General features: G+C 43.5%; 1 protein-coding gene across 3 annotated transcripts in view; it reads left to right on the plus strand.

The window, feature by feature from the left end:
- Nucleotides 1-27,500, plus strand: part of TAGAP (T cell activation RhoGTPase activating protein) — a 195,273-nt gene that overhangs the window by 157,553 nt on the left and 10,220 nt on the right. For all 3 annotated transcript variants that reach the window (XM_077486722.1, XM_077486721.1, XM_077486723.1), the window contains exons 4-5: nt 234-401; nt 25,226-25,267. In XM_077486722.1, the coding sequence (XP_077342848.1) occupies nt 234-401; nt 25,226-25,267 (210 nt within the window). The remainder of the gene's footprint in view (nt 1-233; nt 402-25,225; nt 25,268-27,500) is intronic.

The following is a 27,500-nucleotide window of genomic DNA, read 5'->3' on the forward strand; positions in this document are numbered from 1 at the left end:
CTCTGCCTGTCATATGCCGTTTGAAAGGCAATCCACCGTGGCTTGCTTTTTAGGTTGGGGGGCAAAGGCTACCACCCATGTGAATGAGCCCTAAAAGTCCCCCTTTTTGGGTGAAATATATACTGATCAATTTGGTATGATGGCACTGTAGGATTCGCATTGATGTCAACCTTTCTTCCTCTATTTTGTGTTTGAGATTACAATGAATTACCTATGGTGTCTCTGTCTATTAGGTCTGGCACCAGTTTCAGATTAAAGCACCGAGTACACCTGTCTGAGATGATGGTTCTGTCATGTGATGAAGAAGAAGAGTGTGAGGAACATGCATGTGCTTTCCACAGTTCTCCTAAGAATGCTCTCATCTTTATCTGGCCTTGTAATGGTTGTATTGCATCTTTCCGGTAGGTGAGACAAAGATGATCACTTGTCAGAGGAAATATATTTCCCCTCTATAACCAGTGTTGCAAACCTACCAGATTGAAATTTACTGGTATGACACCAAAAATTTACTGGCGTTTTACAAAAGTTACAAAATTACAGTTTTAACTTCAAATTTCAGTATTTAGGCTACAAACAAGTACACTATATGAATAGCAATGCAATTTAAGGTAGATATTAAAGGTAAAAAAAACATATTTCTGTTATTTTCAATATAAAAATAGTCCATCAGATTTTGTTCACCATCACCTCCTGCCCCCTCATTACCAGCCACTACCTGCTCCTCCTGTCACCTCCTGCCCCAAGCAGCTCCTGTCACCACCGTCACCTCCTGCCACAATCACCACCTCCTTCTGCCACCACCAGCCACTACCAGCTCCTCCTGTCACCTCCTGCCCCAACCAGCTCATGCCCCAACCACCTCCTGCCACCACCAGCTCCTGCCACAAGCTCCTCCTGCCACCACCAGCTCCTCCTGCCACCACCAGCTCCCCCTGTCACCTCCTGCCCCAAGCAGCTCCTGCCACCACCATCACCTCCTGTCACCTCCTGTCACCACCAGCTCCTGCCACATGCTCCTCCTGCCACCACCAGCTCCTCCTGCCACCGTCACACCCTGCCACTACCAGCTCCTGCCCCCATCACCTCCTGCCCCAAGCAGCTGCTACAACCAGCCCCCTCCAGCTCCTACCACCATCACCAGCTCCTACCACCATCACCAGCTCCTGCCACAAGCTCCTCCTGCCACCATCAGCTCCTCCTGCCACCACCAGCTCCAGCCACGAGCTCCTCCTGCCCCCACCAGCTCCTGCCACAAGCTCCTCCTGCCCTCACCAGCTCCTGCCACAAGCTCCTCCTGCCCCCGCCAGCTCCTACCACAAGCTCCTCCTGTCCCCACCAGCTCCTGCCACTGTCATCCAGCTCCTCCTGCCACCGCCAGCTCCTCCTGCCCCCACCAACTCCTCCTGTCACCTCCTGCCCCAACCAGCTCATGCCCCAACCAGCTCCTGTCACCACCGTCACCTCCTGCCACCACCAGCTCCTGCCACAAGCTCCTCCTGCCACCAGCTACTGCCACCTCCTGCCCCCACCAGCTCCTGCCATCATCACCAGCTCCTACCACAAGCTCCTTCTGCCCCCACCAGCTTCTGCAACCATCACCAGCTCCTGCCACTGCCAGCTCCTCCTGCCACTGCCAGCTCCTCCTGCCACCACCAGCTCCTGCCACCAGCTCCTCTTGCCCCCACCAGCTCCTGCCACAAGCTCCTCCTGCCCCCACCAGCTCCTGCCACTTCCTGCCCCCACCAGCTTCTGCCACTTCTGCCCCCTCCAGCTCCTACCACCATCACCAGCTCCTGCCACAAGCTCCTGCTGCCCTCACCAGCTCCTGCCACCTCCTGCCCCCACCAACTCCTGCCACCATCACCAGTTCCTGCCACTGCCAGTTCCTCCTGTCACCGCCAGCTCCTTCTGTCACCGTCAGCTCCTGCCACCTCCTGCCCCCACCATCATCAGCAGCTCCTGTCCCCACCAGCTTTTCCTGTCACCACCAGCTTCTCCTGTCACTGCCAGCTCCTGCCAGCTCCTGCCACCGCCTGCTCCTCCTGTCACCATCAGCTCCTCCTGTCACTTCCTCCCCACCAGCTCCTGCCACCTCCTGCCACATCACCAGCTCCTGCCACAAGCTCCTCCTGCCACCGCCAGATCCTCCTGCCACTGCCAGCTTCTCCTGTCACCTTCAGCTCCTGGCACCTCCTGCCCCCACCACCATCACCAGCTCCTGCCACAAGCTCCTCCTGCCCCCATCACCTCCTTTATTTATTACCTTAATGCAAGGAAGTCTGAGAATTCAGGCTTGCCCTGAGCTGGTTCAGTTGTGCTGTGGATGCCGTGGATGCCTGGGTAGCTGCAGGGCTGGGCTGTTACTGAATTGTCTAGACAGACCACCGCTGGCACCACAAAGGCAAGACTCCTCCATTCCACCTGCTCAGATACTGTATTTTTAAAGAATGGCGCGCCTGGTGGGATGCGCCATGATATCACTCACATCGCCGCCAGTAGCGTGCCACGCAGCTTCTGTCAAATCCGTCCCCCTGGGCCTGGGCGGAATACAGGATCGGATTGGCTCAGCTCGGGAGTCGGGCAGCTCGCTGGAACTGCGCATGTGCACTTCAAAGCCGACCCGATCACAACTATTTTTTACGGGCACATTTGTCCTATCACGGACATTTATGGACAGGGACAAAGTGCCTTGTTTTACGGGCTGCCTGTAAAAATACGGGCGGTTGGCAACACTGTCTATAACACAAGCAGCCTAACCCCATTGCGATTTGATCATGCCCAATTCATATTGTAAAGCGCTGTGTTAACTGTTGGTGCTATATAAATCCTGTATAATAATAATAATCTTTGTTCACCTGCCTGACGAAGTTCACTTTCCCCATATTAATATGGGGGGGGGGGGACAAATAAGTCCCTCTTACCATACATTACACATGGCATAAAAATGTGTATTTTTTCTGTCTGTAAGCCAACAAGAACCCACTAACCTTACTAGCTGCTAAGCATAAATGCCAGATTATGCTAGAGGAAGAGGAGCTGCATTTAGACAATATACTGTAGCAGGGTCCAAGAGAAACACCTAAACATCTAGTTTACTTATACAGTATATTCTAGTAAAGTTAGGGGGAACTCTTCTTGAAATACTATCCAGGCATCTCCTAGAACAATGTTATTAAATATAACAATTTCAGAGAATATACTGTTCCACTACACAGGAAAAGATTGCAGCAATGATCAGTCATCAAGAGAGACAAAAGCAGAGCTAAGAATACCAGGCCTGAGACTCAATTCACAATGCATCAATGCAAGGATAAGTATCAGTATTGTAGCACATGATTGTCATTTTCAAATATTTTTGGACTGGGCTGAAAATGTCACTTTTGAAAATAAGTATCCATAGGCTGGTATGCCAAGCTTTAACAATTTGGGCATTTGGCCAGGTTTTATCATCTCGGTTGAGGAAAGAAACAGCACAGAAGTAGGAATTTTCAGAGTAAAGTAGATGCTTTTACTCAAAGTCCAACTTCAGGAATGAAAAAAGTCTATCCTTGCAATGGGAGCCCCCCTCCAACCCCCAACACTGCAAAAGATAAATGCCCTTCATGTCTAGGGAGCTGGAATAAAGAGAAATACTTAACATTTTCTGCACTCCAGCAGGGTTCGTGCAGCAATAAGGCAGTAGGACCCGGGGGACTGGTCAAAGGAGCTCCTGGACATGGTTGCTTACCCACACCCAACAATTACAATAGAGTGTTAATAGTCCAGAATTGTATGTGATGAGGCCGAGAGGCTGCCCACAGACCAGACCTTTGGGGAAAAGAGGACAGTGTGGGGTAAGAGAAGTAATTATGCTTGCTCATGTACCTTCTAAACATAATGAGCATTTACCCTTTGCATTGCGGTAGTACATGGCCCATGGCGCACTGCAAGGGTAGATTTTTTTTTCTAATTTGTGGAGTTAGGCTTTAATGATTTTTTTAATTGTAAATAGAAATATTACCTGTTCTGAAACAAATAATTTGCTATTTCTAATACACTACAACTGCCTTTATTGTAAATTTACATGTGTGCACATAACCATAGTTACCGTACTGCTACATAAACAACTGAATTGGCGAATGTTAGTTGCCTTAGTCATCCACATGTTGGTACTTTATGCTTTTTTTTTTTCCTATAACACAGCAATAGATATGACTATAAAGCATCACATGTCCTCTGAAACTAGACCAAGTTCCTGGTGAATAATGCACACGTGTTTACTGAATGCATATGATACCAGGCTTTGTTCACTTTTCCTCTTTCACCTTCTTTTGAAAGCATTTGATATTAGCTCATCTTCCTCCTAAGTTGTTAAGTTGTTAATTTCCACATCATATTTCACTGCAGCAATGAATACATTATTTTAACATCATTGCATCTATTTTGTGTTTTACATTATAACTACCTAACTTGTCTATTTACAGTTCCCCTAAATTGTTGTTTATTAGGAGTGAGGATTTCTTAAAATCCATACATTTTGTTTGATATATGGGCAAAACTATGTCCTCAGTATATGCTTTTATTGCGTTATATCTGGTGTGGAGAAAAAAAAAAAGTGTGAAATGGTCACTATTCAGTTACCACAGTCACTTTTTTTTTTTACTTGCACACCTCTAGAAAGGTACTGAAAATAAAAATACTAAAGTGAAAATCTGTACTTGTTCTAGAAAATTGAAGGAAATTACTGTTTTCTGGGTATGCCTAGCATCATTTAGAGAAATGCAAATGTGCTTTCTTTGTTTGTCAAGATTGCAGAACAGGTACACCTCCCTTAGAACACAAAAAAAGATAAGAACAAATGTTTACGGGTTAATTTATTTTTATGGAGTAGATTAATGGTTAAACAATGGTCAAGGATTAGTGGGTTACTTTAGGAGTTAAAGCGAAGTTCTGCTAAAAGTTAAAAGTCAGCAGCTACAAATACTGCAGCTGCTGACTTTTAATAATTGGACACTTACCTGTCCCAGGGTCCAGCGATGCGGGGCAGTGAAGCCCCGCTTGTCTCCCCCTCCTCTCTGTGGCGCCAGCATTGTAAGTGTGGGCTCCTGGCTGTGGCTTCACAGCCGGGCACCCACTGCGCATCTGGAAAGAAGGTACTGCCCCCCCCCCCAAAAAAAAATGACATGCCAAATGTGGCAGGTCAGGGGGTCACCTCCCTTGAAACGGAAGTTCCATTTTTAGGTGGAACTCTGCTTTAAGTTGAAGCTTTCTGCCTGCTCTACAGTTTTTTGAAGGAAAGACAGAAAGCATTGTCAGAACCTGCCATGGAACCCTGCTTAAGATGTGCAGTTAATGGACTTGCAGCCCCCCCCCCCCCCCCCCCCCCCGAGTCATGCAAAAACATTAGAAATGCTTTGAGTTATTTCTGGCCCCAAGGGACAAACCTCTTGGTAGAATGACTATAAATACTTTAGATTGCCTTTGTAACTCTGTAAAATACTCCTTTTTAAGCCCTTCATTTCTCATGCTGTATTGTGAATTGCTTGAAAATTTTGCTCCATGATGCTTTTCAAACTGCAAGAATTGCCATTACATCTTTGAAGTGAACTTCTAACCCCTCTTGGCTACGCTACATCTCGACCTTCAGAAATGGAAGACTCTGAACCTGACCTGGTTTGGATGCTGTAATGCCTTTAAAAGGACTATGTTACCTCAGATTTTGTATGTGATCCAGTTGCTCCTTATTTGTCTACCTGCCTTCTTTGCCCAACTTTTTTTGGGGGGATAAATTACCTCGGGTCCATATCTTTTGTTCTAACCCTTCTGAAAGTAAAAGGCAAAGTGAATTTGTTAGATGTCTTATCATATTTTAGGGCCCTCCACCTACCTATATCTCCAGTGATAAGTAGGTGCACGCAGGCAAAACTTAAAATGTGGGTCACAATCGAACAGGAATTTTTTCCAATTCCAATGTCTTGCCTTCCATTGCTTCCCCTATTATGTTCTTCACCCCTTCTAGCCCACCCGACCAATGGAGCCAAACTTAAGGTAATCTCTTCCACATTTCAGCTTTCAGCCATCTCACCGAGTCCATCTCCATTTATTCCTGTATTAAGGGACTTGGACTTCACAGCAGGTAAAACGAATAAGTAAAATAATGTGAATATCCCTACACTGAAGTGTAGTAATATAGTGGTTAGTGATTAAACTGCTGCTAGGTATAAAGGTGAAAATTAATACATGAAATCCATGTGCAGACTATATTCATTACAGTGAATGTTACAAAAATCAAACAATATTAATATTAACAACAACATATTAAGTCAACAATAAATAAATTCATACTAAAAAAATTGCAACATTGTGAAATAAAAATAAATAAAGTGCTGTGAATTCTCTGTTCCATGATAGGCATAATAAAGTGCTTTCCATGGAGTAAAATGACAAGGTGATGAAGGTGCTGTGCTCTGCTTCCTCTCATGCCATCACTCACCAACTTTCCATGGAAATATCATCTTTGGTAAAAGATAAAGGATCCTATTTGGCTCTATGTATAGTTAGGCCGCGTACACACGCGCGGACTGTTCGCCCAACTTTGTCCGCTGAACAGTGTTTGGGCGGACAGTCCGCTCGTGTGTGGGCTTTCAGCGGACAGTTTCAGCGGACAGTTTGACGAACAAGGTTTTTCGGAAATTCCGTAAAACTGTCCGCTGAAACCTTGTTTGAGCGAACAGTCCGCCCGTGTGTAGGCTTGTTCGTCAAACTAAGTTCCGCGCATGCTCAGAAAGGATTTACACGCCGAAAGTTATAATGCAGTGTATAGGACGTCGTATTTTTCGTCCCGTCGTACGTGCCGTTCACGTCATCGCGCACGGTTTCAGCAAACTGTTCGTTCGTCGTGTGTGGGCATGTCCGTCCATGCTAATTTTGAGCGGACTGTTTGCTGAAACTGTTTGACGGACAAAGTTGGGCGAACAGTCCCCGCGTGTGTACGCGGCCTTACTCAACTCTTTCTCCCATTTCTGCCAACTTTCCATGAAAATATCGCCTATAGTGAAAGGTTATGGATCCTATATGGCTCTATGGATAGTTCCTCCACTCTTCCTCCCATTTCCACCAATTACACGTTATCATGGAAGGAAAAGTAGACATTCATAGCATCATACCATATGGATAAAAAAGATTTTATTTAAATAAAAAGGTTTACACCCACATTGTGCATTCTTGTAACAAAGCATGTAAAATGACCACACTACTCACGGTTTGTGTTCCAAACATAGGAAATTACGTCACTGGAAGTCCACGTCACCTAATGCATATCGCTCTGCCTAGGAAGCGTCATCAAAAGTTAGAGCCTTTGGGTGTCATGTAGATCTTTTATGTTGGTGACCACTCCCAGTAGACCCTCCAACCCATCCTACTACACCCAAAATTAATTTCCACCAGCCCCCAGCGTGACCACCAGTACACAATTGGAAAAGAATACCCGCGGATAGATTCTACTTGGCAAGAAATGTTTAAAAATATTATTAAATAATGTACAAATAATTAAGGTAGAGACATTTACAAATATAGTGCATATTACAACAATCCATTCCAAGAAATAATGGAAAAAATATATAAAAATATATGAAATAAATAAAAGATAAACTAAAACAATAAATAAAAATGAAAAAATAATAAAAATGTAAAAAATGTATTGTTGCTTAATGTGACATTTTTGTCACATTCACTGTTTTGCATATAGTCTGCACTGGAATTTCAGGGACATTCAGTATTTCCTGGACCCACCTATAGACCCTTGGTCTGCATACCAGATTTATCACTTTCTGAAGTCCTCTCTCCCAAAATCTGGGGCATTGTGCAAACTCACTCCTTTCAAGGATTTGTGCCTAGACGCCTCATATATTTCCCACCTCTTGTCTCAATTGTATAAACTATTGGTCGTTGGCGCTGTTCCATCCCTATTCGAGAGGGTTTAGTCAGCACTCTCCGATGGCATAATTTGCATCCGGAAGGACGGTTTCGGTAGGGGCCACGTCGTGCCGCCCGACAGTAAACTGGGGGCCGATGCATGGTCGAGTCTGAGCTGTCTGGAAGGGTGCTCCTGTTGAGGATGGGTGCTGCTATTGGTCCAATCCAGAGGTTCGAGTACCTGGCCTTCTGGCCTGGATTGGGGTAGCTCTAGCCCTGGACAGTCTTTCAGGAATTGGAACGCTTGCTCCTCCTTGATGGGTGGGGAGGAGCGGTCAGTACTTCCCAAATGTAATTAGGTAGGAGTGAGGGGAGCGATGGTGGAGCCGGATGGTCAAGGGCTCTCACCAAGCTTCCTGATCTCCATGCCTTCCTGCCTGGGGTGGGGGCTGCTGTGGTCCGGACCGTGGGTCAGGGCGGTCTTGAAAGCCTTTGGAGTATGTGCCCCTGGAGTGGCAGTCCAGGGGTGCCTAAGAATCATTGTGAGTGAGGGTCACATTGATTTTGGGCACCAAGGTCACTGCACTAATAGCACGCTTTTTTAGCACCTGCCTCTTGGGCCGGGCCTTTTAGCTGGGACCAGAGCAATTTTTTATTCCTGGCCGGAGGGCCTTCTCATTGTTTTACACAATGGCCACCTTTTCACTGTCCTCTCCACTATCTCTTCCCCACTTTTTATTTATTTTATTGTGTGTCACATCTTTGTCACTTTCACTGTTTGCTGTGATTAGTAGGGTCACAGGTCCAAGAGCAAAAGACCACTTGTGGAGAGCTTCAGAAAATTCAAAGGGGGACCAACATCGATAAAATTCGAGGAATTTATTAAAAAACAATCAAAATATAAAACATACCAAGACTAAAAACATTCAAAATGTAGCCGGCCAGCTCAAAAGTCAGTTTGCCCGTGCAGTACGGAGCGAGACCACACGTGGTGACGTCAGGACGTCATCCCCCTACGCGTTTCATCATACAATGAACGTCATCTCGGGTGCCTTTTGTTTTTGAATAAATCCCTCCGATTTTACCGATGTTGGCCCCCTTTGAATTTTTTCTATATGGCTATGGAGTGCTGACTGCCTCATACATCTAATCATTCCTGCCGTTGAGGGCCACCTCGATCTGCGCAGAGGGAGATCTGTTTAGTGTAAACCATATCCCTGGAGTGGATGGACGCCTGAGGATCTCAGATCGGGGGAGATATATCCCACCCCACTTTCAGTGAGGTGAGGAGACAAGCCGTTTGTGATTGGGAATCCGGTAAGCCTAATACATATAGGTGGTGGATGCACAACATGGTGAAGCATGGTGAAGCATATGAGGACCTAACACTGGGTGTCTTCCTTGTGGTGGTTTCGTCTTTCACGGATTGGACTTTTGTGCTCATTCCCAGTGTGGATTCATGAACTTTAGCTGTGCTTGAATTTGTGCACTTTGTGACACTTTTGTGTTTTACTTATACATTTTACTTGTGTGTAATTATTCATGTTGGTTTATTAGTAAAATTTTTTACATTTCATATATTCATAAGTGGCCACAATATCACTTTCTTTATTGAGTTTTTATCACTTTTGCAGCGCAGCTTAATTTTTTCTACAGCAAGATAATGATCCCAAACACAAAGCCAAGGAAACTCTCAATAGGTTTCAAAGAAAGAAAATAAAGCTGCTAGAATGGCCCAGCCAATCACCTGACTTGAATCCAATAGGAAATCTATGGAAAGAAGTAAAGATCATAGTTCATAGAAGAGGCCCAAGGAAACCTTCAAGATTTGAAGACCACACCTGAGCATGCATTCATGCATGCGACTAGTTTCTCCATACAGGAGGCATCTTGAAGCTGTCATTACCAACAAAGGATTTTGTATGAAGTATTAAATACATTTCAGTTAGCGTGTTCAATACTTTTTCCCTGTGTCATTCCATTTTATTACATATAACCTCATTTCTGAACTTATTTGTTTTGGCTTCTTTGAATGTATGGATTGCATGGATTGTTACTGACATGTGGTGAAAAATTCATGTCAATAGCACCTTTAGAAATATATATATTTATCTAGAAAAATGGTGACATGATCAATACTTATTTTACCCGCTGTAAATGGGAAGAGGATCCGCAGATGACTTTCTCTCCTGCCCAGGTGGAGTGGGTAACTTTGTTTGTATACTAGTCTTCCATTGCAAATAAGTTCCAGGAGCAGGGCTACAAGATTCTATGCTGTTGGAATAGGGTTTGGACTACTCTACACAAGATCTTGCCGCACTCATTCAACTTTGCTGGAGATGTGGGCGGGAGGGAGGTTCTTATATATCTTCTGGCGCTGACAAAAAAACTGCCCTTTCTAGTACTAAAGCTTACATTAGTAGATCTGGGGACTCACCCTATGTGTTATTTATTTACTTCACCTCAATAGCGTACCAATCCTTGCTTATGGTACTTTTTGCTGAATGCAGTTGGGCTTGCATTCCTGTCCTGTGGAAACAACCCGGCAAGAAGAACCGAAGAGGGGGACAAGATCCCCGAAGTCGGAAGAAGAGGGCGGCGACGAAGAAGAAAGCCGGGCTCCTCCGCTAGTAAAAGAGCTAGCAGAAGATAGCGGAGGAGTCCGGCGAGAAGACCCCCGAAGATGGAAGAAGACCCCCGGAGCTGTGCAATAAAATATTTTTAACCCTTGTGTGTTGTGTTTTATTTACATTTTTTCACAGGTGAATGGGTAGGGGTACATTGTACCCCATACAAATTCACATAGGGTGGGGGGCCGGGATCCGGGGGCCCCCTTATAAAGGGGCTCCCAGATTCCGATAAGGCCCCCGCCCGCAGACCCCGACAACCAATGGCCAGGGTTGTTAGGAAGAGGCCCTTGTCCTCATCAACATGGGGACAAGGTGCTTTGGGGTGGGGGGGACGTGCGGCCCCCCTTCCCCAAAGCACCCCCCCATGTTGAGGGCACGTGGCCTGGTACGGCTCAGCAGGGGGGCACTTGCTCGTCCCCACCCCCTTTCCTGACTGGCTGAGTTGTGTGCTCAGATAAGGGTATGATATGGGCCTAGGGGGGACCCCCACGCCGTCTTTTCAGCGTAGGGCTTCCCCTTTAAGTCCATACCAGGTGACGGGCCAGCAACGCCTCCTTCGCTAGTCCCGGCTACCTGGAGCTGCGCTCAAAATGAATGGAAAAGTCAGTTCATTTCAAAAGTACGGCAGACTAGTACACACACGGCCGTATTTTCAACCGGACTGCGAGTCCGGCGGACATATTTTGGTGCAAAACTATTTTCTTAGTCCACCGGACTTTTTGGTAAAAAAAGTCCGCCGGAGCCCACACGGTGGGACTTTTCCACTGGATTGTTTGATCGTGTGAAAGCGGCATAAGAATAACTTCATGCAAGTGCGCATGTAAACTTTATCGCAAATGCTTACATGCATGATTTAAAAAAAAAAAATGTATACTAACCCGAGACACAGGATTTTCTTTTTTTGGCTTATGCAGCTCAGTTCAATGAAAGATTACAGGGCACAAAGCATATGTGTGCAGATCTGAATCCATACACTCTAAATTCTTATCATGTGCAATTTTTTTTTTCTTTATACCAAATACTTCAATAGCACTTACTGGGCTTCATGTACAGTTCCAGTGTTTCAGATTTTTTTTTATAAGAGCTGTAAATCTGCTTATCTTAAATTGACCCTACATTGACCTTGGTAATTTTTTTTTTTTGGAAGACTGATAAGAGTAAACACTTTTTCCTCAATTGTAAAATGTCTTTGTCATTGTGTTATACAGTACCCAGTCAGTCACGTGCTTTCACTGAAAATAAGACTACAAAAATAGGGAAGTATCTGTTTGTTGTATTCCTGAATACTATAATGAATTGGATGTTTATAGAACACTGATTCCAAGTATTGGAGAAACGTAATAAATGTATGTCATTAAAAAATGTATATCTTGACCTGTTTTACATTTCCTTGCTAAGTTTTTATGTGTATTTGGTGCCATTTGTTGGCAAGTGGGTTTTGTCTTCAGATGGTAGGTAGAAGGATTCAACGTGGCCAGTTGGTGTCTAGTGAAAATGTGCACATACAGCTCAGTCTGCAGCTTATTTACTATACCTGGGAGACGTCTTCTTTTTTTTTTAATGACATGCATCTCCAGCCCCATCTATAACAGAGTAGACCATCTGGCAAATTGCCCGATATCCCTGTTATTGCTGGGCTGCCAGCCTAGTGGCCAATCAATTTGCTGATACTAAAATATATGTCCTTCAGCACTGGAGAATGCATCAGTATGGGACAGCCTAAAAACAAGGACCCCCAACCATCTGCCCAAAATAATAATGCATTTTATGTTTCTAGAACATTGGAAATACATAGTAAATGAGCCACATCTTCCATGCCCCAATTGTTCACCCAGGCAAATGTTGGCAAGTATATCAGTTGGGGCATTCTATAGTGGAATACACTTTTTCTCTGGCTCAGGGCTTTGTTTTGTTCCTTAATTAATTATTAAAATAATAAAAAAATAGATAAAGTCATTAATTTCCCCTTGATGCTACCCGCCTAATACACCAGGCACCTGAGCTAAGTCTATTCCAAGATGGCAGTAAGTGTGGGGAGCCAGTGTTGAAGGGAGAGCTTTTGCTCCACTATTTGGAATCCTGGCTTTAATAATTTCTATTCGTGTTCATACTGGTTCACAAGGGAGGGTGTGGAATCTTCCCATGAGAGGTGGCAGACAGGTTAAATAGACAATCTGACTCATGCCACCACTCTTTTCTGTGCTTCATTGGTGTTAGGAGTTCACTGCCTGTCAGCATCCAGTACTGGATCTCAGTGAGGCGTATCTTTGTTTTCTCCCCCAATGCCTTCCATACCAATGCTGAATTGCATACAGACTAGTATTAAAAAGGGTAAGAAAAAATAACAAAACATAAAATAACAAAACATAAAATGGGGCTTCCCCAAAAAAAAAAAAAAGCAAGCTCAGCACTAGGCACGAAATGGGACTCCACAGGACAGCTTTACTCAAACTTTTAAAAGTTTATAAAACTATAATAAATAAAAGATAAACTAAAACAATAAATAAAAATGAAAAAATAATAAAAATGTAAAAAATGTATTGTTGCTTAATGTGACATTTTTGTCACATTCACTGTTTTGCATATAGTCTGCACTGGAATTTCAGGGACATTCAGTATTTCCTGGACCCACCTATAGACCCTTGGTCTGCATACCAGATTTATCACTTTCTGAAGTCCTCTCTCCCAAAATCTGGGGCATTGTGCAAACTCACTCCTTTCAAGGATTTGTGCCTAGACGCCTCATATGTTTTCCACCTCTTGTCTCAATTGTATAAACTATTGGTCGTTGGCGCTGTTCCATCCCTATTCGAGAGGGTTTAGTCAGCACTCTCCGATGGCGTAATTTGCATCCGGAAGGACGGTTTCGGTAGGGGCCACGTCGTGCCGCTCGACAGTAAACTGGGGGCCGATGCATGGTCGAGTCTGAGCCGTCTGGAAGGGTGCTCCTGTTGAGAATGGGTGCTGCTATTGGTCCAATCCAGAGGTTCGAGTACCTGGCCTTCTGGCCTGGATTGGGGTAGCTCTAGCCCTGGACAGTCTTTCAGGAATTGGAACGCTTGCTCCTCCTTGATGGGTGGGGAGGAGCGGTCAGTACTTCCCAAATGTAATTAGGTAGGAGTGAGGGGAGCGACGGTGGAGCCGGATGGTCAAGGGCTCTCACCAAGCTTCCTGATCTCCATGCCTTCCTGCCTGGGGTGGGGGCTGCTGTGGTCCGGACCGTGGGTCAGGGCGGTCTTGAAAGCCTTTGGAGTATGTGCCCCTGGGGTGGCAGTCCAGGGGTGCCTAAGAATCACTGTGAGTGAGGGTCACATTGATTTTGGGCACCAAGGTCACTGCACCAATAGCACGCTTTTTTAGCACCTGCCTCTTGGGCCGGGCCTTTTAGCTGGGACCAGAGCAATTTTTTATTCCTGGCCGGAGGGCCTTCGCATTGTTTTACACAATGGCCACCTTTTCACTGTCCTCTCCACTATCTCTTCCCCACTTTTTATTTATTTTATTGTGTGTCACGTCTTTGTCACTTTCACTGTTTGCTGTGATTAGTAGGGTCACAGGTCCAAGAGCAAAAGACCACTTGTGGAGAGCTTCAGAAAATTCAAAGGGGGACCAACATCGATAAAATTCGAGGAATTTATTAAAAAACAATCAAAATATAAAACATACCAAGACTAAAAACATTCAAAATGTAGCCGGCCAGCTCAAAAGTCAGTTTGCCCGTGCAGTACGGAGCGAGACCACACGTGGTGACGTCAGGACGTCATCCCCCTACGCGTTTCATCATACAATGAACGTCATCTCGGGTGCCTTTTGTTTTTGAATAAATCCCTCCGATTTTACCGATGTTGGCCCCCTTTGAATTTTTTCTATATGGCTATGGAGTGCTGACTGCCTCATACATCTAATCATTCCTGCCGTTGAGGGCCACCTCGATCTGCGCAGAGGGAGATCTGTTTTGTGTAAACCATATCCCTGGAGTGGATGGACGCCTGAGGATCTCAGATCGGGGGAGATATATCCCACCCCACTTTCAGTGTGGTGAGGAGACAAGCCATTTGTGATTGGGAATCCGGTAAGCCTAATACATATAGGTGGTGGATGCACAACATGGTGAAGCATATGAGGACCTAACACTGGGTGTCTTCCTTGTGGTGGTTTCGTCTTTCATGGATTGGACTTTTGTGCTCATTCCCAGTGTGGATTCATGAACTTTAGCTGTGCTTGAATTTGTGCACTTTGTGACACTTTTGCATTTTACTTGTGTGTAATTATTCATGTTGGTTTATTAGTAAAATTTTTTACATTTCATATATTCATAAGTGGCCACAATATCACTTTCTTTATTGAGTTTTTATCACTTTTGCAGCGCAGCTTAATTTTTTCTACAGCAAGATAATGATCCCAAACACAAAGCCAAGGAAACTCTCAATAGGTTTCAAAGAAAGAAAATAAAGCTGCTAGAATGGCCCAGCCAATCACCTGACTTGAATCCAATAGAAAATCTATGGAAAGAAATAAAGATCATAGTTCATAGAAGAAGCCCAAGGAAACCTTCAAGATTTGAAGACCACACCTGAGCATGCATTCATGCATGCGACTAGTTTCTCCATACAGGAGGCATCTTGAAGCTGTCATTACCAACAAAGGATTTTGTATGAAGTATTAAATACATTTCAGTTAGCGTGTTCGATACTTTTTCCCTGTGTCATTCCATTTTATTACATATAACCTCATTTCTGAACTTATTTGTTTTGGCTTCTTTGAATGTATGGATTGCATGGATTGTTACTGACATGTGGTGAAAAATTCATGTCAATAGCACCTTTAGAAATATATATATATTTATCTAGAAAAATGGTGACATGATCAATACTTATTTTACCCGCTGTAAATGGGAAGAGGATCCGCAGATGACTTTCTCTCCTGCCCAGGTGGAGTGGGTAACTTTGTTTGTATACTAGTCTTCCATTGCAAATAAGTTCCAGGAGCAGGGCTACAAGATTCTATGCTGTTGGAATAGGGTTTGGACTACTCTACACAAGATCTTGCCGCACTCATTCAACTTTGCTGGAGATGTGGGCGGGAGGGAGGTTCTTACATATCTTCTGGCGCTGACGAAAAAGCTGCCCTTTCTAGTACTAAAGCTTACATTAGTAGATCTGAGGACTCACCCTATGTGTTATTTATTTACTTCACCTCAATAGCATACAAATCCTTGCTTATGGTACTTTTTGCTGAATGCAGTTGGGCTTGCATTCCTGTCCTGTGGAAACAACCTGGCAAGAAGAACCGAAGAGGGGGACAAGATCCCCGAAGTCGGAAGAAGAGGGCAGCGACGAAGAAGAAAGCCGGGCTCCTCCGCTAGTAAAAGAGCTAGCAGAAGATAGCGGAGGAGTCCGGCGAGAAGACCCCCGAAGACGGAAGAAGACCCCTGGCGCTGTGCAATAAAATATTTTTAACCCTTGTGTGTTGTGTTTTATTTACATTTTTTCACAGGTGAATGGGTAGGGGTACATTGTACCCCATACAAATTCACATAGGGTGGGGGGCCGGGATCCGGGGGCCCCCTTATAAAGGGGCTCCCAGATTCCGATAAGGCCCCCGCCCGCAGACCCCGACAACCAATGGCCAGGGTTGTCAGGAAGAGGCCCTTGTCCTCATCAACATGGGGACAAGGTGCTTTGGGGTGGGGGGGCAGTGCGGCCCCCCTTCCCCAAAGCACCCCCCCATGTTAAGGGCACGCGGCCTGGTACGGCTCAGGAGGGGGGGCACTTGCTCGTCCCCACCCCCTTTCCTGACTGGCTGAGTTGTGTGCTCAGATAAGGGTATGATATGGACCTAGGGGGGACCCCCACGCCGTCTTTTCAGCGTAGGGCTTCCCCTTTAAGTCCATACCAGGTGACGGGCCAGCGACGCCTCCTTCGCTAGTCCCGGCTATCTGGAGCTGCGCTCAAAATGAATGGACTTTTCTCCGTGTGGGAAAAGTCCGTTCATTTCAAAAGTACGGCGGACTAGTACACACACGGCCGTAATGTCCACCAGACTGCGAGTCCGGCGGACATATTTTGGTGCAAAACTATTTTCTTAGTCCACCGGACTTTTTGGTAAAAAAAGTCCGCCGGAGCCCACACAGGGGACTTTTCCACTGGATTGTTTGATCGTGTGAAAGCGGCATAAGAATAACTTCATGCAAGTACGCATGTAAACTTTATCACAAATGCTTACATGCATGATTTAAAAAAAAAAAAATGTATACTAACCCGAGACACAGGATTTTCTTTTTTTGGCTTATGCAGCTCAATTCAATGAAAGATTACAGGGCACAAAGCATATGTGTGTATAGGCCCATAGTTTACAATACTGCTGTGTTTAGATCTGAATCCATACACTCTAAATTCTTATCATGTGCAATTTTTTTTTCTTTATACCAAATACTTCAATAGCACTTACTGGGCTTCATGTACAGTTCCAGTGTTTCAGATTTTTTTTTATAAGAGCTGTAAATCTGCTTGTCTTAAATTGACCCTACATTGACCTTGGTAATTTTTTTTTGGAAGACTGATAAGAGTAAACACTTTTTCCTCAATTGTAAAATGTCATTGTGTTATACAGTACCCAGTCAGTCACGTGCTTTCACTGAAAATAAGACTTTACAAAAATAGGGAAGTATCTGTTTGTTGTATTCCTGAATACTATAATGAATTGGATGTTTATAGAACACTGATTCCAAGTATTGGAGAAACGTAATAAATGTATGTCATTAAAAAATGTATATCTTGACCTGTTTTACATTTCCTTGCTAAGTTTTTATGTGTATTTGGTGCCATTTGTTGGCAAGTGGGTTTTGTCTTCAGATGGTAGGTAGAAGGATTCAACGTGGCCAGTTGGTGTCTACTGAAAATGTGCACATACAGCTCAGTCTGCAGCTTATTTACTATACCTGGGATACGTCTTCTTTTTTTTTTAATGACATGCATCTCCAGCCCCATCTATAACAGAGTAGACCATCTGGCAAATTGCCCGATATCCCTGTTATTGCTGGGCTGCCAGCCTAGTGGCCAATCAACTTGCTGATACTAAAATATATGTCCTTCAGCACTGGAGAATGCATCAGAATGGGACAGCCTAAAAACAAGGACCCCCAACCATCTGCCCAAAATAATAATGTATTTTATGTTTCTAGAACATTGGAAATACATAGTAAATGAGCCACATCTTCCATGCCCCAATTGTTCACCCAGGCAAATGTTGGCAAGTATATCAGTTGGGGCATTCTATAGTGGAATACACTTTTTCTCTGGCTCAGGGCTTTGTTTTGTTCCTTAATTAATTATTAAAATAATAAAAAAAATAGATAAAGTCATTAATTTCCCCTTGATGCTACCCGCCTAATACACCAGGCACCTGAGCTAAGTCTATTCCAAGATGGCAGTAAGTGTGGGGAGCCAGTGTTGAAGGGAGAGCTTTTTCTCCACTATTTGGAATCCTGGCTTTAATAATTTCTATTCGTGTTCATACTGGTTCACAAGGGAGGGTGTGGAATCTTCCCATGAGAGGTGGCAGACAGGTTAAATAGACAATCTCACTCATGCCACCACTCTTTTCTGTGCTTCATTGGTGTTAGGAGTTCACTGCATACAGACTAGTATTAAAAAGGGTAAGAAAAAATAACAAAACATAAAATAACAAAACATAAAATGGGGCTTCCCCAAAAAAAAAAAAAAGCAAGCTCAGCACTAGGCACGAAATGGGACTCCACAGGACAGCTTTTCTCAAACTTTTAACACAGAGGAAACATTTATGTACTTAGTACTTACAATTCAAAGAAGGTAACTCCGCTCCAGGTGAGCAATCACTGCAGTCCAAATAGTGCTGGGTGCAATACCATGGCTCGCCACCAAAGATCAATGAACTGAAGAAATTGGCTGCACACCAAAAAATGTATCCTACGTGTTTATTTCCAAAACATGACACTTGACAGCCACAAGGACAAGGTACAGGACCTCCTGGGTCCTGTCTGTGCCTTGTCCTTGTGGCTGTCACGTGTCATTGCAGCTTGGCCCTGTAAGGCAGAGCTTGACTCCAGAAAGCTAAAGCCAAGCACTTAGTATCCAAAGCATTTTGTCATGTTACAACCAAAAACGTAAATGTATTTTATTGGAATTTTATATGATAGACCAACACAATGTGGCACATAATTGTGAAGTGGAAGGAAAATGATAAATGATTTTCACATTTTTTTTACAAATAAATATCTGAAAAGTGTGATGTGCATTTGTACTCAGCCCCCTTTACTCTGATACCCCCTAACCAAAAGTGGAACCAATTGCCTTTAGACGTCACCTAATTATAAAATCAAGTTAATTTTAAAGTAATTTCATCTCAGTGTAAATTCAGCTGTTCTGTGAAGCCCTCAGAGGTTTGTTAGAGAAACTTACTGAACAAACAACATCGTGAAGGCTAAAGAACAAACTAGACAGATCAGGGATAAAGTTGTGGAGAAGTTTAAAGCAGGGTTAGGTTATAAAAAAATATTCCAAGCTTTTAACATCTCATGGAGCATTGTTAAATCCATCATCCGAAAATGGAAAGAGTATGGCACAATTGCAAGACATGACCGTCCACCTAAACTGACAGGCAGGGCAAAGAGAGCATTATTCAGAGAAGCAGCCAAGTGGCCCATGGTAACTCTGGAGGAGCTGCAGAGATCCACAGCTCAGGTGGGAGAATCTGCCAACGGGACAACTTTGTGCAGTCCACAAAGCTGGTTCTTATAGAAGATGCCAAAAAGAAAACCATAGTTGAAAGAAAGCCAAAGGAAGCCCTGTTTGTAGTTTGTGAGAAGCCATTTGAGGGACATAGCATGTGGAAGAAGGTGCTCTGGTCAGATGAGACTAAAATTTAACTTTTTGGCCTAAAAGCAAAACACTATGTGTGGAGGAAAACTAACAATGCACATCATCCTGAAACCACCATCCCCACCGTGAAACATGGTGGTGTCAGCATCATGTTGTGGGGATGCTTTTCTTCAGTAGGGACAGGGAAGCTGGTCAGAGTTGATGGGAAGATGGATGGAGCCAAATACAGGGCAATCTTAGAAGAAAACTAGTTAGAGCTGAAAAAGACTTGAGACTGGGGCAGAGGTTCACCTTCCAGCAGGACAACGACCCTAAACATACAGCCAGAGCTACAATGGAATGGCTTAGATCAAAGCATATTCATGTGTTAGAATGGCCCAGTCAAAGTCCAGACCTAAATTCAATTGAGAATATGTGGCAAGAGTTGAAAATTGTGAAGTTGAAAAGAAGAATGGGCACTAATGTCCCTCTCTAGATATGCAAAGCTGGCAGTGGCATAACCAAAAAGACTTGCAGCTTTGATTGCAGCAGAAGGTGGTTCTACAAAGACTCAGGGGGGATGAATACAAGCACATGCCACACTTTTCACATATTTATTTGTAAAAAATTTGGAAACCATTTATCATTTTCCTTCCACTTTACAATTATGTGCCACTTTGTGTTGGTCTATCACATAAAAGCCCAATAAAATACATTTATGTTTTTGGTTGTAACATGACAAAATGTGGAAAATTTCAAGGGGTATGAATACCAGTGGCGGCCCGTCAATAGGGGACACTTGGGCACTGCCCCCCCCCCCCCCCCAAAGCTGGACATGAAAAAAAAAGTGGTCCACTGAGCTGTCCACTAGAAGCTTGACTGCTGCAATCAGGTGATTGCAGCTGAAAAGCTTCATTGGGCGGTGTTTGGAGTGTAAACAGGGTGCAGGCCATGCATCCTGAACACTCCCAGGCCCATTCTCTACATCCATTCATTCATTCCAGATTCCACCCTGTTGCACCTGATTGGCGGGTCTTGAGGATGGTAGGCAGGGCTTAACGAGTAACCATCACTTCAGGTTTCCCCACCACACGGGGAGCATGGCCTGAAGGAATGGGTGGGTAAGCTAAGTTACTTAGCTAAGCAGCACCGATTGTCCTTCTCTGGGGTCCACGGCCAGGAGCATGTGTAGTGATGATGAGGCGATCACTGCGATCTGTCCTTGCTAGCTTGGGATGAACTTGTAGATGATTCAACAGGAGCTGACATCTCATGATTTCCTCCAGGTAAAGCCGATTACTGACATTTCACCTGTCTAGTCCATACACACATCTGATGGGCCACACACATCTTCATCTTATCTGTCAGTGTCTGGGGATGGTGTGCAATCTGGATGTCCTGACATCTCTATATTATTATTATTATTCAGGATTTATATAGCGCCAACAGTTTGCGCAGCGCTTTACAATATGAGGGCAGACAGTACACTACAATACAAATCAATACAGGAGGGATCAGAGGGCCCTGCTCGTTAGAGCTTATCTCTATAGACCTCATCTGTATCTACTTCCACTGCACTGATCATGTATGACTTGGATCTAGCTGCTGGGCTTGCTGTCAGTGCCGGAATGCGGATCAGCAGTTGCCCACTGCATCTATGGATATTGGCTGCTAGGGAAGGAGACCCGCCCACCACTCACTTGAGCTGTGTACCCTGATCTGTGATGCTGAGCTGTATACCCTGAGCTGTATACCCTGATCTGTGATCCTGAGCTGTATACCCTGATCTGTAAGGCTGAGCTGTATACCCTGAGTTGTGATGCTGAGCAGTATACCCAGAGCTGTATACCCTGAGCTGTGTGCTGAGCTCTATACCCTGAGCTGTGATGCTGAGCTGTATACCCTGAAATGTATATCCTGATCTGGGATGCTGAGCTGTATACCATGAGCAGTATACCCTGAGTTGTGATGCTGAGCATTATACCCTGATCTGTGTACCCTAAACTGTGATGCTGAGCTGAATACCCTGGGCTGTATACCCTGATCTGTGAGGCTGAGCTGTATACCCTGAGCTGTGATGCTGTGCTGTATACCCTGAGCTGTATACCCTGAGCTGTAAACCCTGAGCTATAAATCCTGATCTTTGAGGCTGAGCTGTATACCCTGATCCGTGATGCTGAGCTGTATACCCCGATCTGTGATCCTGAGCTGCATACCCTGGGCTGTATACCTTGATCTGTGATGCTGAGCTGAATGCCCTGAGCTGTATACCCTGATATGTGAGGCTGAGCTGTATACCCTGAGGTGTGATGCTGTGCTGTATATCCTGAGCTGTATATCCTGATCTGTGAGGCTGAGCTGTATACCCTGATCTGTGATGTTGAGCTGTATACCCTGATCTGTGATCCTGAGCTGTATACCTTGGGCTGTATACCTTGATCTGTGAGGCTGAGCTGTGATGCTGAGCTGTATACCCTGAGCTGCATACTGAGCTGCATATCCTTAGATGTATACCATGATCTGGGATCCTGAGCTGTATACCCTGATCTGTAAGGCTGAGCTGTATACCCTGAGTTGTGATGCTGAGCAGTATACCCAGAGCTGTATACCCTGAGCTGTGTGCTGAGCTCTATACCCTGATCTGTGATGCTGAGCTGTATACCCTGAAATGTATATCCTGATCTGGGATGCTGAGCTGTATACCATGAGCAGTATACCCTGAGTTGTGATGCTTAGCATTATACCCTGATCTGTATACCCTAAACTGTGATGCTGAGCTGAATACCCTGGGCTGTATACCCTGATCTGTGAGGCTGAGCTGTATACCCTGAGCTGTGATGCTGTGCTGTATACCCTGAGCTGTAAACCCTGAGCTAAAAATCCTGATCTTTGAGGCTGAGCTGTATACCCTGATCTGTGATGCTGAGCTGTATACCCCGATCTGTGATCCTGAGCTGCATACCCTGGGCTGTATACCTTGATCTGTGATCCTGAGCTGCATACCCTGGGCTGTATACCCTGATCTGTGAGGCTGAGCTGTATACCCTGAGCTGTGATGCTGTGCTGTATATCCTGAGCTGTATATCCTGATCTGTGAGGCTGAGCTGTATACCCTGATCTGTGATGTTGAGCTGTATACCCTGATCTGTGATCCTGAGCTGTATACCTTGGGCTGTATACCTTGATCTGTGAGGCTGAGCTGTATACCCTCCCTGAGCTGTATACCCTGAGCTGTGATGCTGAGCTGTATACCCTGAGCTGCATACTGAGCTGCATATCCTTAGATGTATACCATGATCTGGGATCCTGAGCTGTATACCCTGATCTGTAAGGCTGAGCTGTATACCCTGTGTTGTGATGCTGAGCAGTATACCCAGAGCTGTATACCCTGAGCTGTGTGCTGAGCTCTATACCCTGATCTGTGATGCTGAGCTGTATACCCTGAAATGTATATCCTGATCTGGGATGCTGAGCTGTATACCATGAGCAGTATACCCTGAGTTGTGATGCTGAGCATTATACCCTGATCTGTATACCCTAAACTGTGATGCTGAGCTGAATACCCTGGGCTGTATACCCTGATCTGTGAGGCTGAGCTGTATACCCTGAGCTGTGATGCTGTGCTGTATACCCTGAGCTGTAAACCCTGAGCTAAAAATCCTGATCTTTGAGGCTGAGCTGTATACCCTGATCTGTGATGCTGAGCTGTATACCCCGATCTGTGATCCTGAGCTGCATACCCTGGGCTGTATACCTTGATCTGTGATCCTGAGCTGCATACCCTGGGCTGTATACCCTGATCTGTGAGGCTGAGCTGTATACCCTGAGCTGTGATGCTGTGCTGTATATCCTGAGCTGTATATCCAGATCTGTGAGGCTGAGCTGTATACCCTGATCTGTGATGTTGAGCTGTATACCCTGATCTGTGATCCTGAGCTGTATACCTTGGGCTGTATACCTTGATCTGTGAGGCTGAGCTGTATACCCTCCCTGAGCTGTATACCCTGAGCTGTGATGCTGAGCTGTATACCCTGAGCTGCATACTGAGCTGCATATCCTTAGATGTATACCATGATCTGGGATCCTGAGCTGTATAGCCTGAGCTGTGATGCTGAGCTGTATACACTGAGATATATACCCTGATCTGTGATGCTGAGCTGTATAGCCTGAGCTGTATACCCTGAGCTGTATACCCTGATCTGTAATGCTGTGCCGTATACCCTGAGCTGTATACCCTGGGCTGTATACCCTAATCTATGATGTTGAGCTGTATACCCTGATCTGTGATGCTTAGCTGTATACCCTGTGCTGTATACCCTGATCTGTGAGGCTGAGCTGTATACCCTGAGCTGTGAGGCTGAGTTTTATACCCTGGGCTGTATTCCTGTATACTGTATGTATTGTATAGGTTCATGTTTTATTAGCGCAGCAATATTTTAAGTTGATATCATTTGCACATTTATATTGGGAATGTGTTTCTTGCTACTTGCTTAATATAGTGAAACAGACATTTTGGTTACTTGCAATATTTTATCTGATTTAATGTCTTTTGATGCATGTCATACCTTTCTTTGTATTTTATTTGCGCAAAAAAAAATGCGATAAAACATAATTATAAAAATAAAGTCCCATGTATGCTGGTGGTTCATGTAAGAGCCCTTGCAACATTTAGTGTAAAAACACCACTGATAAAGAAGTGCAGAATTCCTTCTTAAATCTCTGGTTGGTGAAAATATCTTGGAACATTGGTGTCCCCAGAATGTAACCTTAAAATGTATGTAAATGTAAAGTATCTAAAAACAAACCAAACAAACCAAAATCATTTAGTCATGTTTTAAAGAATAGAAAGGGTATGCCAACAACATTTTTGGTAGTCTTTTAGCGGCATTCATGTTGCCACTCAATCCCCCACTTCTTCCCAGAGCTTGGAGGGCTAGAGGCGGAGACTGCAAAAGGTGCTTGGCAGCTTTTTATGATGTCATGGGTCTCAGATGCTTTTTCGCTCCATGGTCTTGGCAGCTATTTTATGACTTTGGAATTATAATGGTGCTGTGTGATAGCAAAATGCACTTTATCTTTAAGACAGAAAAAGATACACAAATGGTTCACCCTACACCTGATCTTCTCTCATGTCTATCATTATCAGTAACAAACAGTAAGGGTTTCCTTTGTAAGAGGACAGGCAGGATTGCCAGATATTTTAAGATTTTCCAACATCTCTTAGACAGTGTAGAGAGTGATCTGAGCATACAGAGGGACAAAGCAAATTAGTATCCTATTTGTTTATTTAAAGAAGACTTTCTGCCTCAGTGGCCAAGTCTCTTATTTAATGTGCTCTTTCCTTACCCTAAAACACTGCAAAAAAGTACCCTTATGGGATAATTTTGATAATATACTCACCTCAAAATGACCTTACTTATATATTTAAAACTGCAGTAATTTAGTTGAAAGCCTTTAAATCTATGTTTATCTAGAACCTGAAATGTGAATAAAATTTACTTCAAGAGTCAATGTTGTAAAGCTGTGTACGTACACAATGTTTTTAAAACCTATCGGTTTAGGTTACTGAATAAAATCTGACGTAACGGGTATTAATACCTATAAGGTGTCATGATTTCCATTAGAATACCCACAAAGTCACAAAGCTCCCCTGTATAAGGCAAAAGGAAACAGGCGTGTTTTCATAGCACTAAATTTTACAGAGTAACCCATGATGACGCTCCTTCCTGTTTCTGTGACTTGTGAATTTCCACCTGCCCGCGACAACAAAATAGGAAAGCGTGGAGGAGTCTAGTTTTAGTCATTGCCTGACCCCGACTTGGTAGCACTGGATTGTTATGCACACTTGTCTTATTTCCATTGCAGTTCCTGTGAAGTGAAGGAACTCTGGCTGGATACACTTGTGTGGTAAGTGTGATTATTTTTGTCTTTTATTGTTAATAATACTATTACTTTTTTTTTTTTTTTTTTGCCGTGTTTTGGTGGCAGGGAGCCTCACTAAAAAATACACAATAAAATGTGCATTCGTTTCAAACAATTCAAAGAACAATGCATCTCTAAACACACAGGCAGAGCAGTATGTTTTTAGATGAAAATGTACTGAGTCCCTGTTAAGAAATTGGTGAAAACGACATTAGTAGTGAACCACATGTAATGAACATAGTTAAGAGTTCTGTGGTTAAACTATCAGGCAGGAAAGCAAAAATAACATTATGTTAAGGGAGGCACATGCAATCATCTTTCACTGTAGCAAAAATGAGAATGGGAAAAATGTTTATTTCAAATTATTTTTTATCCTCCCCAGTTTTTTAAGTAGGTGTGAAAATTGTGTTAAGAATATGGCTATCCTGTTGCTAACTTCTTGGTCACTGAATTAAATTATTTAAATGTATTTATTTAAGTTATTTCATATTTATTTATTCATTATGTATTTATTTAAAATTAAATATTTAAATGCATTTATTCATTTATTTAAATCTAATTCATTGGTCACTAAAATTCATTTAATCAGCATATTAGTTGGTGGTGTTGTCACTTATGTATTTTGGTACACATTACCACTACAGTTATGCATATAACTGGGCATTATGGCCTAATTTCTTCATATTCCTATTGTTTTAAAACGACAGTGTGTTTTGAAGAAATATCGAATGTAGTGGACTAGAACCATCACAGTATATTGGGACTTTCAGTTTAGAGTACAGGCTGTTTTTTGTCGGTTCAATATATCTGTTTATCTGCTATTATACTTGTGGTTGTTTTTTATGGGAGTTCACTTGTGGTTCAATGTATTTACAATAGCGCTTTGCAATTGCGGATACTCTGTTGAACGGAAACCTTTTGAAAAATAAGTTGTTTCAGATTGTGGTGATATGTTTTTATTATTGTGATACATGTGAGCCTGGAAGTGCCACTGAGCCACAGAAACTAAAACACCCCATTAATTATGAATAGTTAAAAAATATACACACCTTGTGAACAGACACAATATGCAGTCAAAAAAGTCAAACTATTTATTTTTATGCTTGCTTCCTACTATGCACACCCGTAGACTAAATAAACATACAGTATATTGCAGCATGCACTTACTAAAAGTATATTAGGGACCAGTCAGTGTTACAATTGAAGTTCTATTGCATATTTCAAACAAATTGTGCAAAGTAAGGAAGATCAGCAAAGAAACAGCTATCATCTCATTCATGAAATTGCTGGGTCCTCCATTATGGACATTCTGTACATTGACCTTGTACAGAGACTGGCCCATCAATGAAGCTGTTATTTTGCAGCTATGACCCTAAGCAAACATTTCATTAATGAGTTGTGGTGATATGAAAGTCCGCCCTTTTTGCCTGCAGTGTCAACTGTTACAGAGCTGGGGAGAAAGTGTATAAACCGTCATTCCTGCCCACAGCAGATAGAAGCAACAGTTCATTTGTCTGTTTGTAACTTAATATTCTTTTTGTTCCCTGTTCACTGATTACTTTAATACTCATTAAAATTTTATTTTAATTGATGTTATATTGTTGTAATGAAACGTGCCCTGAAACTGCTGTGCTACACATTGTAAAGTATGATGTCCATTCATACCTCCATTGAAGCTTCAATCGAAACACTTTCTTGTTTTGGATAAACTTCTTCTGGGTTTTATTGCTGCTTGTGTCTCAAATGAGGGATTCACTAAAATAGAAAATGAGGGGAAATCCAAAAGTAAAGATTTGTCTCAAGGACGGTAGTAGAGCAAATATCTGTCAGAGGTGGGAGTTTCCCTCACTTTGGGGGGATTTCCACTCACTTCCTATTGTCTCCAGGAAAGAAACCAGGAGAAATCTCACAGCGGGGACACAGACATCAATAGAAAGCTGGCAAATATTCTAATTTTTCTTCATTGAATCATAAATTGCAAAAGGTATTTTTGATGAAGTTATTCTTTTGATATTATTAGTGATCATAATGCAAGAAGCTGAAATATAGTTGGATTCAGTTGATTGTGGGTAACTGTGACCAGTCATGTGTTACATTGTACTTTCAGATGCATAGCTAAAATGACTGATATCGATTAACTGTTTTGTGCTTTACTTTTTATAGTTATAGATACATACATTCAAGACATTAAATGGTTTTACTATAAAAGCTTGACTGT

The sequence above is a fragment of the Lithobates pipiens genome, unplaced genomic scaffold (assembly GCF_037356315.1).
Source record: "Lithobates pipiens isolate NorthernLeopardFrog02 unplaced genomic scaffold, aLitPip1_a1.2 Scaffold_18, whole genome shotgun sequence".
NCBI classification, from domain to species: domain Eukaryota; kingdom Metazoa; phylum Chordata; class Amphibia; order Anura; family Ranidae; genus Lithobates; species Lithobates pipiens.